The sequence below is a fragment of the Phlebotomus papatasi genome, chromosome 2, assembly GCF_024763615.1.
Source record: "Phlebotomus papatasi isolate M1 chromosome 2, Ppap_2.1, whole genome shotgun sequence".
Lineage (NCBI taxonomy): Eukaryota > Metazoa > Arthropoda > Insecta > Diptera > Psychodidae > Phlebotomus > Phlebotomus papatasi.
The window spans coordinates 6,081,079-6,096,424 of NC_077223.1; the positions used below are offsets into that span (position 1 = coordinate 6,081,079).

The window sequence follows — 15,346 nt, forward strand, 5'->3', positions numbered from 1 at the left end:
TTAAATGTAACCGTCGATAACTCGTCCGGATTATGCAGATCTGGATTAGAGAGCGGGCATTGTATTTTAATAAAATTGGAATTCAAACGTTCTGCTATCCGGTATTTCCACAAAAACTCACTTTTTGCAGCAAACTTTAAAGCAAAGTGTCAAGAATACTGAAATTCGAAATGGCAGAACAATCAGCGCTAAAGCGGCGAGTACGTGAACTTCTACTTTAGGCTCCCGGTAGATTTTCGAATAGGTTTGGCTTGACCTTGGAAAGACCTTGTCTTTTCGAAAGGTTATTATTGAACAGAATCAATGTGTGCGAAGCCTGAAAGCCTTCCCCTACAAAGTTCACTGTAAATTTCCTTTTTTGTTTTTGCAAATTTTTAATGATGAATAATTAAATATTTACAATTTTTTTAACTTGCTTCATTTTTTTCTCAATTATGCTATCCCAAGGAAACCAATAGCAAAAGAGCTTGTTTCACTTTAAGTTGCATAACCTTAAAATTTAGAAAAGCGAAGGTAGTTTACAACAATTTCTCCAAATCTTTTAAAAAGAAATTGAACAAATTAATTAAAGTAAGTAAATTTGTTTTCTGAAATTTATTTCACCCTATCTATGTAATCATTTTTTTTCTAAACTGTTTTATTTCAGACACAAAGTATTTTTTCTGAATGTTTGCCTATCATACATTTTGCAAACCATTCTCAAATTATAATTGTGAAATCATCCATTAAAAACGTTTTCATTCAGTGAGTAATCTAATTGGCTGATAAAAAGAAAAAAATGGAAAATAATCAAAGTCTTAGTGGTGTATCATCTGGTTTCATCTCAAAAATCCTTCCTATTATTCATTGATAAGAGTTCTAAAAAGAAAGGTAATTATATGTAATTATGAGATAAAAGAGATTTTTTACAAAAATAAAAAAAAATCAGACCAAAAATTGTTTTTTTCTTTTTTTTTTAATTGGAATCAATTGAAATTATAAATTATTAACAAGGATATTTTAGAACTCTACTGTATGGAAAATGAATGTATTCCTAATGTTCTATTGCGGAAAAATGTTTTTATTTTTAGAAATAAATTGGATTAGTTACGAAATATTTTGTTTGATAAAAATAATTAATTCATGAATTATTTTATTTTGATCATCGGACTGAATTTTACACATCTTTCAATGTTATTACGTGTAAGTGTCGATTAATTGTCTACTAAAAGTTATTAATACTGTAATAAAAAAAAATGAAAAATAAAAAAATATCCTATTACTGACTCTATGCCATGTAATACTCTTTACGATCCTCTGTAGCGTATTTTGGAATTCGGATAATACATTAAAAAAATAATTGTATCCTTGCTTTTCTCAATGGAAATTTTCCCCTAGATGTTTAATGTTGCTTTAGCCAAATGTATGTAATTATTTTTTAATTTTATTAATATAGTGTTGTACTTTTCCAGGACAAACGACCAAATTTCTTCACGATTGTTTTCAATGCAAAAGATAAGGAATTTGTTCCTGTTGCTGATGGTGTACCCTTAGGTGTAGCAATCAAGAGCAGCCTCATCAAAAGGAATTTAAGTTTCTCTCAATTGTCCATTAATGAAGATTATCCGATAACCGGAGGTAAGTGTATTGAAAAAATATCAATTTAGCTGCAAAACTCAATTTAATTTGTTATTGACAGATTCATCGTCATATTTAAAGTATTTAGTTAGTTTGGACAGGGATGTCGACGTAGGTCAATTGGCAGGAAAGACTTTGATTGTTACAGGTAGATTAATTTTTACCGTAGGCGTAGATGTGAGTGACTTTGTCCCCCTCCTGTTGGTTAACTGTTCCCAAGACTGTTCCTTATTTCTAGCACGTAAGGGCCAACATAGACTCAGGCTTATCCTCAAGAATATTTAGCCTGTAAAATTTGGTAGTGAAGGTTTATTCCAAACTGTCATACACGGAGGACTAGGGATAATCGATTAGAGATCCGTTGCATAAATTTGCTTAATCTAATCCTTTACGAGGGACAGTGAAACACGGTATTGACCTTTGGCTCCTTTCTCTTTTCAATTTCCTAAGCCGACGTTTCGGAGGGGTTTTCCTCCTTCTTCAGGTATAGAAATTTTGGGGAAAAAATTGTCACAAAAATCGTTACACTGAGTACTATTCGGACTTTGCACGAGAGACAATTTCTCCAACAACATCCAACAATGAGTCTTTGTTGGATGTTGTTGGAGAAATTTTCTCTCGTGCAAAGTCCGAATTGTGCTCTCAGTGTAACGATTTTTGTGACAATTTTTTCCCCAAAATTTCTATACCTGAAGAAGGAGGAAAATCCCTTCGAAACGTCGGCTTAGGAAATTAAAAAGAGAAAGGAGCCAAAGGTCAATACCGTGTTTCACTGTCCCTCATACTCAGTTTACTGGCCGAAAGCTATCTACTAATCCTTTACTGTCAAATTTTAGAGGCTAAATATTCTAGAGGATCAGCCTGATTCTATTGAGGGCCTAAGGATGGTCTTTGCCGATCCAATCTATCAGGTCTGATCGGTAAGAACCATTCAACAGTAAAGGGACAAAATCACAAACGAAGGACAAAGTCACTCGCATCTACGGTACATTTCTTTCTGGGATATCCTGATTTTGAAGATATATCCTTTGCCCACCTAGGAAAAAATCCAAAGAGACAGAAAAGTGGTCATTCACTGAGGAAAGCATCTTCAGTTGGATCACGCAGAACAGGAGATTCTGCAACGTCATTTGACGATGATCCAAGGATCCAACCAAAATCCCGATCACTCTCTAATTTCTTCCTATCAGGTGCTTCTCTGTCAAGCATTAAACTTGTACAGCAGAGTGGACTTTGTGATATCCTCAGTGAATTTATGGTCTATGGCATACCCAATGCTACATCTTCCTACACCTGCAATTACCCTGATTTCCAAGATGCCCTCAATTACCTAGGTAATCCACACAATGCCTGGAGCGATTTTGTCAACTGCGAAGGCCTCTCAGATCTCGAGAAATTACTCCAATCGCGACTATGGGAGATCGTTATGACAGAAGTAAAGTATATTTTTGCACTTCAAACTGTTACTGATCACTTTCTGGCCTGCATGAATGCCCTAAATGCCAAAGATTTACTTTTGGATGTCAACAAGAAAAAGCTCTTTTCCAACATTTGGGAACTCTGTGAGGCAAATTTAACTTTTTGGACTACATTTGTCTATCCAATGGTACGATGGAGTATTGATACAGCACAACCACTTAAGATAAGTTTTCTGGAACCGGGATTTCTTTCATTTGCCGAAATTTTTGGACCCTACAAAAAATTCTGCTCAGAACAGACCTCATGTGTTAACTACTGCAAACATCTCACACGTTCCAATATTTTCTTTTCGGCGTATTTAACTTGGTGTGAAGCCCATGAATTGTGTCAGAGACTGAAATTGGCAGATATCCTTGTTACACCAATGCAGAGACTCACCAAGTATAAGCTCATTCTGAACACCATCAAACAGGAGATGGGAGACCAGATTATTATTGAAAACTTGACTGAAATGGTAAGCAAGTTAATTTTTTATCAATTTTATATTTTTAATTATAACTGTCGTATAATGAGCGTCTGCCGCCGTCTTAAAGAATTGAGCTAAAGTCTCAGAGATCTCTTTCTTAGGTCACACTGCCCTCTAGTGGGGTATTAGGGAAAGGCAGGCTAGCAATAAAATAGGAAATCCATAAATAGGCAGTCTAGCCCTTCTTTCCTAGATTATAGGAGTACAAATGCAAAATTGGCCCAAAATTGGTAATTTTGATGGCAGACATTTTATGTGATTTCTCACGGTTAAAATTCACCTATAAAAAAACACTTTGTTGAAAGATGAAAATGGTAACACAGCACTCAAATATATTTCATAAATTGATCATAATCATTAAAGCCGACTTAGGGTATAAAGACTTCATCATCAAGATTTACAATGGATCCCGATACATACAGCGAGGGAACTATTATCTAACCGGTACCGGTCAGAATCCCAAATGCCAAAATCTCAAGAATTCAAAATCCCGAAAAATCAAAATCCCGAAACGCCAAAATCTCGAAAAGCCAAAATCCCGAAACGCCAAAATCCCGAAGAGCCAAAATCCCGAAAGCAAAAATTCCGAATGGGCCAAATATCCCGAAAAGCCAAAATCTCGAACGACAAAATCGCGAAAATCCAAGATCCCAAAAAGCTAAAATTCCGAAACGCTAAAATTCCGAGAAGCCAAAATCCCAAATACCAAAATTTCGAAAATTCAAAATCCCCAACAGACAAAATCCGGAAAGGGCCGAAATCCCGAAAGATCGTTTGGGATTTCGGGTTTTTGACTGGGACTTCATCAAACAAATCCTTTAGACTTAGAAGATAAAGAACCTTTATCTTTCTTCCCAGAATATCGATAAGATCCGTTTAAAGAATCAACTATTAAATAAAACAGAATATTAAGTATTGCTGAGTGATTGTAATGCCAAAGGAAGGGGCATATTATTTCCCTTTCCATAAGAACCAAAGCCACGGGACTAGTCTCAATATATTTTCTATGTCCTTAATTAATAGGAGAGTGCAACTCGTCCCTGAAGGACCCATAGTTTCGTTAATATATCAAAAGTACTTTGAGCAATTTTTCCTTTTAAAAACCTTTAAGTTTATGAATATTTAACATAAAATTTCAAGGACTAATGACCGAGAGATCTCAATGGGTCAAGTGGTAGAGCACTCGCTCTGTGATGCAAGTGTCCCGGGCTCGAATCCTCTTTAGGTCATCAGGAATTTTTCTGGCGTTAAAGGTGTTCGTTCGGATTGCATTCAGATCTTCACTGCACTTGTTTCCACGGGGCATGGGACTGACAACCTCATACCGTACAAGAAAAAATAATAATGCATGTCTAGAAATCCCCTTGTGGGAAGACCTTGTTCCTTCATGGAATGTTGTGCCAACATTATTGTTATTATTAATGACCGAATGTATAAAATCACGATTTGAGGGTTGAGGGAATCACTCGTCGAGATCGAGTGAGGACCGTAAACGTTCGTGAGAAGCTAAGTAAGAGTATATGAGTTGCTTCATCGAGTTGAGAGATCAGAACTACGATGGTATGGGCATGTTAAGCGCATGAATAGAAACAGATTCCCCAGAAAAGCTATAGAAGCCATTGTGAGGAGGCGTCGTCCTTGCGGCAGACCTAGGACAAGGTAGTTGGATCAAATTCAGGATCTTGCCTTGGAGCGCCTTGGGATTGACCGTGAACACCTTCTTGAAGTGGCGGAAGATCGACAAGCGTGGGCTCCTAAACTGGATGTCATAGGCCCGCTACCCCAATAGGGATAAGCAGTTGAAAATGATCATGTTCATTTTCAACTGCTTATCGTTATCCCTATTGGGGTCGCGGGCCCATGACATCCAAATTAGCAGTCCACGCTTATCGATCCTCCGCCACTTCAGGAAGATGTTCGGGTTCGATCCCAAGGCGCACCCACACAAGATCCTGAATTTGGTTCAGCCACCTTGTCCTAAGTCTGCCGCAAGGACGACGCCTCCTCACAATGGCTTCTATAGCTTTTCTGGGGAATCTTTCTTCATTCATGCGTTGAACATGTCCATACCATCGATGATGATTTCGAGGACTTCTAGAATGAATATTCAGAATATTTAATTCCAAAGATTCTTCCATAAAAACAATTACATTACCATTAAAATTATAACGAATATTAAATAGAAAAGTTATGGTGCAGAGCACAGCGGCACTTACCCGTAGAAAGAGTAAGTGTCTTAATGACTTTGTAGGGCTTTTTTTTCACTTAATCAGAGGCACTTGCGTGCCTGATAATCAACGGCCCAACTTCAGTTGCCTCCAACGGCTATCAGAGTCGACTTTCAACGAGATTCATAGTGAACCTTCTGCTGAGATTCTGCGTTGAGGCTTACCATAGCCGAGTTGCGTGCAGAATTTTATGCCCTTCCCCAGAGAGATAACTGATCGTTGCCAATAACAGGTGGCATTTCTGCCTTTGATACCCCTGAGGCTTTTTAGCCAACCATTAGAGGCTGTCGAAGGACACTGGGGATAACTCAACCAGGATCCGTTGACTGGGAAGCTTCTGGTACCACTCGAAGAGCAGGAAATTATTCTGAACGATTCGGAATAATTTCTTCCCTCTAGCCTTAATTCTGCTCAAAGCGGAGCTTGGACACACTTACCCCAGTGGATGAAGGGTTATGTGGGTTGATATAATTTCCATGGAGCGTTATGTAGTTTGTTTAAATATAATTAAGCGCTCATGTAAATAATAGGACATAGGGGTAATATTTTTTTACTCTAAAATTCTGCAATTGCGATTGCGATACACATAACACCCGTACCACAGTGGAATGACGTACACATAAATTTAACCACCCCCAAAACATTATTAGCAAGTCGTGGTAAATTAATTCAAGAAATTAAATTAATTTCTTCAGTTTCTTACACATTAGCTTTATTACTCGTGCAATCTGGTATGATGTTTTCGGTTTGAAATATGTATTTTACAACCCTCACATTAAATTTAAACATTCCAGCTAATTATTTCGTAATGATATGTTACGTCTAATATTTTTTCCTGCATTGCAAAGAGCCTTTAAGAATTTAATGAATAACTCTAGTTCATAGTTCAAGCCAGCAATTTACTTATTAACAGATCTATTAGATAGGAAATCGTTTGATTTTATCGAATTTTCTTTATTATTGCTTACCATACGAAAATTTTTCTCAATGTCATAACTATTGTTCTTCAACTGACAATGTTATTTATCGTGTTATGTTACGTATGTAAACAAGTATATTAATATTATATAAAGCAGGAAGGAAGGGATATATAATGACCTGTGATAAGCCCAAATAAGCTTAATGTAACTGAGATTCCTTACAAGGGGCAACGGACAAGTGACCTAATTTTTATTATTACGCATTATGTTTAGCTCCGATATTAGGCGTTGGGAATTTTAATAAATTGAATTTTGAATTTTAATAAATCGAAAAGCTAAAATCCCAAACACCAAATCTCGAATGGTCAAAATCCTGAAAGGGATGAAATTATACAGAGAATAATGTATGGCATAATTTCCCAAAACACAGAAAATTTCTCTTTGCCCCTAACAAATGCCGGTGTAATCATGACAGTAGTTACAACACTTTTGAAAATTGGAGATTTTCGCTTTCGGGATTTTGACTATCGGAATTTTGACCAATTCGGAATTTTGGCGTTCAGGGTTTTTACTGTGACCCCACATTACTAAAATTTAATACAAATCCATGCTATATAGGGGCTGAATTACTGACAAAATAAAATTTGGAGTAGAAATGATTTTATTCCGGACCCGTAGGGGAATTCTGTAACGATATGACAATGTCTTATGACAAATTTTCGTGATAAATTTGGAAATAGGACAATAGTGAAGGCTAATGAGCATCAAATAGTCATTACAAAAAGCTCTATAAAGCTTTTAGTAAGTGATGTAAATCTGACTTTCAATTATTTTTTCCGAATTTACCTCATAAAATTTGTCATATGAGATTGTCATGTCAAACTGTTACAGAATTCCCCTCCTAATTAGAGAGATTTTCTTAAGAGTACGAAACGTATAGGGAAAAACGCACTAACTTTAGGCGCCTTAAGCTTAGCAAAATTCATTTTTTTCAATGTGTTTTAAATGAATTTAACCCATTATAATATTAGGGGAGACCGGGGCAGAATTAGCCTCGTATAGTATTAGATAGTGGTATCTTATAGTTTGTCTTCGAAGGAATAGTGAGGACACGACTACTTATTCGAAGTAAACACATCCCTTACCTCTCTTACTATTCATTGAAATATTTATCATCCTCATACAACATTTTTTGTACAAATTATAGGGGAGACTGGGGCAAAAAGTCACAAAACGGATATTTTATTTTTTTACAAGCTACTCGAGCGCTTTAAAAATTTCCAATTAGCGCAGTTTTATAGGAAATTTACCGCTTTACAACTGTGAAAGTAATTTTCCTCTATTTTGTAAGAAAATACGTTTATCGAGCCGATTTCTAAAAGGTAATTTTGTGACCATTTTTAAAAAATGCTGGGGTAAATAGTACCAGACACGGGGTTGGGGTATGGTCATATTTTGATTCGCTTCATTACAAGCTTCCGTAAATTTGAAAAAATACCTACGGGCATGGCGGAGCATTCTCAAACATTTTCCGTACAAAAGTATGGTATATTTTTTCTTAAGTGATTTTTTAGTTTTAGTATAAAACCTAATGCAATCATTTTAAAACTTTTTCCAAATGAAAGAGTATCTAATGTTATGTTATTGGCTCAAAATTTATAATGATTGCACGAGGATAACAGTTCCTAAAACCTATATGAAAAAAAACGTAAAATTCGCAATTTTTTGAATTTTTCTGAGAAATTTTCTATTTGTAACACCAGTAACATTTTAAATTCAATAAAAAGGGACAGATAATCCTAACCGGCTTATGTAGGTGAGATTCTTAACGTGAGCTAACTCGGAGTGCATGCAAATTCGATTTAGAGCTGAAGTTGGGAGACGCCATTCAGTTATCTTGAATAAAATTCGTGAAATTATACAAATTTTGTATTTAAACCAAAATATCAAGGATTTGGATGAACTGACAGAAAAGTGTTATATGGGTGAAATGTAGACCAGAATGTTCTCTATAATTTTTCCATAGAACATGATCTCATCGATTACTCAGAAGTCAAGATAATCGAGGTTTTTTGTTTCTTAACTCGTTTTTTCATCCAGAGTTCCCCAAGTAGTCATTTGTTGAACTTCAACTATATCAAAGAATTGTTGTCTTTTGTGGGACTTTCCATTCAAAACCCTTTTTTAAGTGTCTTGGTGGAGTAGAGGCAGTCAAATTGGCATCTGAGTGATTTCAAAGCGTTATTATGGGAAAAATCAATTTTTTCACACTTAAACGGCAAAATCTGAGTGATAGCTTAGTCTGAGTGGAAAATGATGTATGGACGAAATGTAGAGACAAATGTGCTCTATAATTATGTCGAAGTAATCATCAAAATCGGTTCAGCGACAGTAGAGATAATTGAGGTTATGTGATATTGAAATTGGTTTTTCGACTGTGGCGCCCCTGGTGTTGGTCCCACGAAGTTCAAATATTCTAGAAAGTTGTAGTATTTGGTGAGATCTTTCGTTTAAGCCCTCATTCATCAAAATCGGTCACATAGAACCGGAGATATGATTTTTTAAATTTTGTGAACTTTGACCCCTCATATCTCCGGTTCTATTGAAACCACAGCGCACATACGCACCATTTTGGAAACGTCCTAGACTGGACTACAACATACTAAAATTTCATTAACTTGCACAATGCCGTTTTTGAGAAAAGTGACTTTGAATTTCGATGAATTTTGACGCTATCACAGCGCCACCTATGGTGACTTTTTGAACTTCCATCTGAAAGTGCTCATCGAGACGAAACCAAAAAGGTAAAATTTAGGTTGCTATGTTAATTAGAACCGGAGATAGAGGCCGGTCAATGTTCGAACTTTGACCCCTTATAGCTCGGGTCAGGGGTTATGGATCGACTTAAGGTTTTTTTTGTTTGATAGGTATAATCAACGGCTACAACATACTAAAATTTCAGCCCGATTGCATAAGGAATTTTTGAGTTATTTAACTTTTAAGATTTAAAAATTTTCTTTTTAAAAAAAGCGCCCCTAGCGGTGGTTTTATGAACTTGCAATGTTAGAAGGAAAAGTGGCATTTCACGAGAGCTTTCCAAAAAGCCCTCATTTTTTAAATTCTGACAATTAGAACCGGAGTTATGGCCATTTTAAGAAATTATTTTTTGGACCCTTATAGCTCGGGTCAGGGGGGTCGGGGTACCTTAAGTTTGGTATTGCTGGAAAGCTCTTAGGCCCAGCTATAACATACTAAAATTTGAGCCCGCTCGATGCCATAGGGGCGGAGCTATTGAGAAAACAAAAAAAGGGGGGTATTCAAAATGGCGGAAGGAGGGGTGGGGGGTGGGGGGTCAATGCACCAAGTTGCAATTTTCACCCGATATATAACCTTTGCCGAAAACCGCAAGTCGATATCTTTTTTAGTTTAGGAGCTATTAAGCTCCAAAGAGAGCGGCCGGCCCGCCGCATTTTGGCCAAGTTTGAGCGCGATCGGAGGACATGAAATTTTGTTAGGATTATAGTAGGTGAGATTGTTAAGAATCTCACCTAATATATTCTCTGTACATGTGCCTACCATTTCGTGCTACATTTATTTTTGTGGGATCTAAGACGTCAAAATTAGAAAGAATTTAAGAAAAATATACCATTTCTGAATTAAAATGCTCCATCCGTTAGTTAATCATCCTTGCCTACGGGACATATTTTCATAGAAAATTTATTCATCTACACCTTTGTAAAACACAGTTTTCTCTGCGAGAAAACTGAGAAAACGACGAAAGCGCTTTTTAAGCTATTTTAGAAAAAAACACACAAAAGACTGCAAATCGTTTGACCAATGCAAACAACAAGCGGCGAGACATGATAATGACATTTCTTTTCGCCGTGAGATATCAGAAATTGCTTCGCTTTTTGTTACTTTTTGCTCTAGACCTTTTGTTACTTTTTACCCAAAGTGACCATTTTTAATAAAAGGATTTCTGGAGAAAAGAATTTTTGTGAAATTCTAAAATAGATAACGGATCCGTATTCAAAGAATCCAAATTATTTAGAAAATATTCACCAGTGCATCAATTTTGGAAAATATGTAGGGTCGGAGGAACGTCTGTTCGACAGGGAACCCCTATTGACACTTTCGTCAAAATGTTGAAAATTATTTAATGTATCTAGTAAAATATAAGTAATATAACGTTTTTTCTGTAATATACCTTTTACTATAAACAAAGATGTTCAAATTTCGTGTCCCAAATGGTACAGAGTAGGGTGTCAATAGGTGCTCACACGAGTTCTTAAAGTGTCAATAGACGTTCCTTGCACCCTAAGTAATAATTGTCATCTTCTGCATGGAAAATATTTCAAAAATAGGACTAAAAATTTTGATATTTTTTTTATTTCCTAAATTCATTGTTCGAATTCTAAGAAACTTACGACATTGAAGAAGGTCTATGGAGGCTATCTATAGAAAAAAATTTCAGCCGCTATCTTTTCTTGGAAGATATTGAATTTAGAATTTTTCAATTTGTGACTTTTTGCCCCAGTCTCCCCTACACAATGAAAAATTTCATTTGGTGGATAATTCTACCCCGAACTCTCCTATATTTTGATAGCTAGTCCAATGCCAGTAGGAACATAGAAAAAAACTGAATTGTCCGAAGCTTGAGTCGTCCGAAGGTAGCGCGCTTTCCCCTACACCCAAAGTTTGAGCTCTATCTATCAGGTCTGATTTCACCTCAGAAAACAGAAGGTTACAGTGTTGGAAACCTTGGCTAAAGGACTCCAACATGTTGTTATGGGTGTTCAAGAGGCAAGTTTGTGATAGGGAAAAGAACGAAATGGTGGATAATTGACAATGTGGAAAACTAATGTTGCAGAAAAAATGGGATTTTTTTGTACTCAATGAAAAAGCAAACAAATTGTTGTGTGAAATGTTTCACTTAATTTCATGTGAATAGAAGATGATTTTACGGTGGATACTAGGACGATAAGGGAAGAAAAAAAAAACGCGAATTCATGCTACCTTGTCAGATAATAAAAAGATGATAAGGGAAATCCTCAGTAATTTGCACTTTTTCTCCGCATCATCATCATCATACATTAAATTCTATGGAAGCTGAAGGATTTCTTCAGAATAAAAAAGTCCCTGCGGGACACATTTTTTTCCCTATTTATATCACCAAAACTGTGATTTTTCTATTCCTTCTTGTGGATATTTTTGTCGTATTTTATTTTCCTAGCTCAAAGATGGAGAATAGTAATTCATAGATTGTGAGTTATATACATTGTCGTTTCAATTAGCAAGTAACGTAGCTGATACTCAAATAATATAAAACTTTCTGATAGAGGCGATTATATTCGACTCCTAATTCCTCAATATATCATATTTTGGCTGAATTTTGAAATTATAAAGTTCCAGAGAGATGGCAAAGCGTCCTAGCTTTGTAGAATGCTCAAACTCTTTGAGTTAAAATAAAAAAAACTGTTTTAATTGAAAAAAATCGAAGAAAGAGAGTGCGAGGAGACGCTATTAATCAGATGCTTTAATAATTACTAAATTTGTTTACTAAATAATAATTAATAGTAATTCTAAATTTATTTAATAAAATTTACTTTACTTAAAGTTTACTTAATAATAATTACTAAATTAATAACAAACAATAATTCAAAAATAAATAATTATAAATAATAATTTACTTTTCCATTGTAGATTGAATCGGTTGGTAACTTTGTAAGCAGCGTGGATTCCTCTTTATCCGATATACAAGGCATGGAGCGTCTTAGAGGAGTTATTGCACGAATTGACGGTTATGATGTTGTGGTAAGTCAAAGTAATCCACTGAAGATTTTTTTATGCTAAGTAGAAGAAGGCTTTCAGGTTTCTCACACATTCCGGCTACCAACACTTCATAATTTTTCCATGTCAGACTCACAAAAGACATAGGGGGAGGTGGGGCTACTTTAAATTGGGTTTTAACTTGATCTAATTTGGATAGACAAAACAATTGTGGATCTAAATAAAATAATTGTAAAGACCAGCTTCATTTAGATATGGGCGAAAAAAATCGTATAACAATGTAGCCCCACAGCTCACAGTAGCCCTACCTCCCCTATGAGAAAAATATGAAGTGTTCGAAGCCAGAGTGTGTGTGAAGCCTAAAAAATATCCCTTACCCTTTTTTCGTGAACTAAAATAATTATATTGAAAGTAATGTTGCAAAGAGTAGGGGAGACTGGGGCAAAAAGTCACAAATTAAAAAATTGAAAATTCTCCAAGATAAAAGAGATAGCGGCTTAAAATTTTTTCCATAGATGGCCTCCATAGACCTTCTTCAAAGTCGTAAGTTTCTTAGAATTCAAACAAGGAAAATAAAAACAAAATATTGAAATTTTTGACCCTATTTTTCAAATGTTTTCCTTACAGCAGATATCAATTTTGACCTACTTATTTTCTAAAATTTATGCACTGGTAAATATTTCCTGCACACAGAAAAATGGACAATTCTTAAACAGAAAGACCCAGGAATTTAATTTCAAATCCCATCCAATGAATGCCAATGCCCTAATTCTAAATCCTTGATCATTTAGTTTTAGTTGCAATTTGGAACTCCGTTGACATTTTGCATTTTCCAGCTAATGCAGAACTTAAGTTCCCAATCTCTTAACTTGAAAGAGCTAGAGATTTTAGCCCATTTCTTTCGCTCAGAGCTTCTAAACTTAAACGCCTCGGGGATTCACGTCCAATTTAAGTTCAAAGTTCAAAAGTTATATTCTTAAATTTAGAGTCAAAATTTGTCTGTGTGTAAATGATTTGGATTCTTTGAATACAAAACCACCATCAATTTTAGAATTATACAAAGATTCTTATCTCCAGAAATTCCTCTCATTAAAAATGACCACTTGGAGTAAAAAGTAACAAAAGGTATAGAGCAAAATGTTACAAAGATCGAAGCAGTTTCGGATGTCTCACGGCGAGAAGAAACGTAATTTCCGCGTCTCGCCGCTTGTTGTTTGCATTGGTCAAACGATTAGCAGTCTCTTGGGTGTTTTTTTTTCTAAAACCTTAAAAAACGTTTTTCTCGTTCAGATAGAGAAAACTGTCTTTTAAAAAGGTATAGAGGAATAAATTTTCTAAAGAAATATGTCACCTAGCTACTTTTTTAAATTGACGAAAGTCCGTAATAAAGCAAATCAAAATGTGATAATATTCCATACCTGTAGGGGAATTCTGTAATTTTTGTAGCATTGTCACGCGTGAGTTCGAAACCTGACAATATCAATCGAACTTTTTTTGTCATATCATATGAGTTCGAAAATGCAATTCATTGATTTTTTAATGAAATCCCTTTATTTGATGATTTTATGAGAATAGAGTACGTCTTGGTTGATTTGTTCAATAAAATTCATTGCTATTTGAATTGCCAGAAATCTTAAATATGTGACTTCTGACAATGCCACGTGACATTAAATGGCAATGTCACGGCTACAGAATGGCATTTTCGAATAAGCTCTCCTAAGATTCGAACCCAATTTGTCATATGGCATTGCCAGAGCGTTACAGAATTCCCCTCCTGGTACTATTTGCCCCAGCATTTTTGAGAATGGCCACAAAATTACCTTTTAGAAAACAGCTCGATAAATGTATTTCCTTACAAAATAGAGAAAAATGACTTTCACAAAGTTGTAGAGCAGTAAATTTTCTATAAAACAGTACTAATTAGAAATTTCTAGGGCGCTAGGGTAGCTTGTAAAAAAATAAAATATCCGTTTTGTGACTTTTTGCCCCAGTCTCCCCTACTATTATGGTTGCCACTGTTGAATATATGTGAGCTTACACTATTGGCCAAAAGTTTCTTGGCAAAGCTATGTTCGAGAAATGAAATAGAAGAATTTTTTTTTCGCAAGCTTGTAAAATTTCTTGACAAATTTGAAAAGTGGCGCAAAAATGGTTAAATGCGTGCAAACAGCATCATGTTACCAGTTATAATTATGGAATTGTGTTATTTTAGAGACAAATAGTTAATTAGCATATTTTTAAAGTGTGCCAACCATTTGTCTCTAAAATAACATAACTTCATAAAATAACTGATAACAGGATCTTGATTACACGTAGTTGACCGTATTTTTTAAGTTATATTTTTCCAAAAAATCGTGATTGATAATAAATTAGTGTAGTTAAGCCATATGGCTAAGCCTTAGGTCTGAAGAAGCCCGTATAAGAGCATAACGTCTAGTAAAGCGCTTGTTCAAATCTCTGTCTTAACAAATAATGAGCTCCTTCGTAAAGAAATTCTATGATAACATATATTCGACAGTCATTTACGTTTTAGATGTCTCAAAGGTAAATCATTGATGATTACACCTATTTTCCATGTAAATTCTGAACAATAAAGGATAAAAGTGGCGACACTTTGGATTGTATGGCAAGGCAGTATAGCAGTATGTTTGACTTGAGTGACTCGATTGAAGGATGTGCTGTGGAAACGACCCGCCATGTGTTCATGGAGGGTGACCTAAAATTCAAGGACTTCACAGGCAAGGTGAGAACCCCTTTTATTCCACCCTCAAAACCCCACTTAGTCATGAGAATGACGCAAAAAATCCTAATTGATGTTTTTTTTTCTCTCTACCGCTTTCCTCGAA

The 15,346-nt window shown here is 35.4% G+C and overlaps 1 protein-coding gene across 1 annotated transcript in view; it reads left to right on the forward strand.

Moving 5' to 3' along the window:
* LOC129802254 (pleckstrin homology domain-containing family G member 5) overlaps positions 1–15,346 on the forward strand; it is a 94,024-nt gene that overhangs the window by 64,780 nt on the left and 13,898 nt on the right. The window contains exons 4-8 of the mRNA XM_055847937.1: positions 1,452–1,617; positions 1,679–1,765; positions 2,658–3,550; positions 12,414–12,524; positions 15,097–15,243. Coding sequence (XP_055703912.1) covers positions 1,452–1,617; positions 1,679–1,765; positions 2,658–3,550; positions 12,414–12,524; positions 15,097–15,243 — 1,404 coding nt within the window. The remainder of the gene's footprint in view (positions 1–1,451; positions 1,618–1,678; positions 1,766–2,657; positions 3,551–12,413; positions 12,525–15,096; positions 15,244–15,346) is intronic.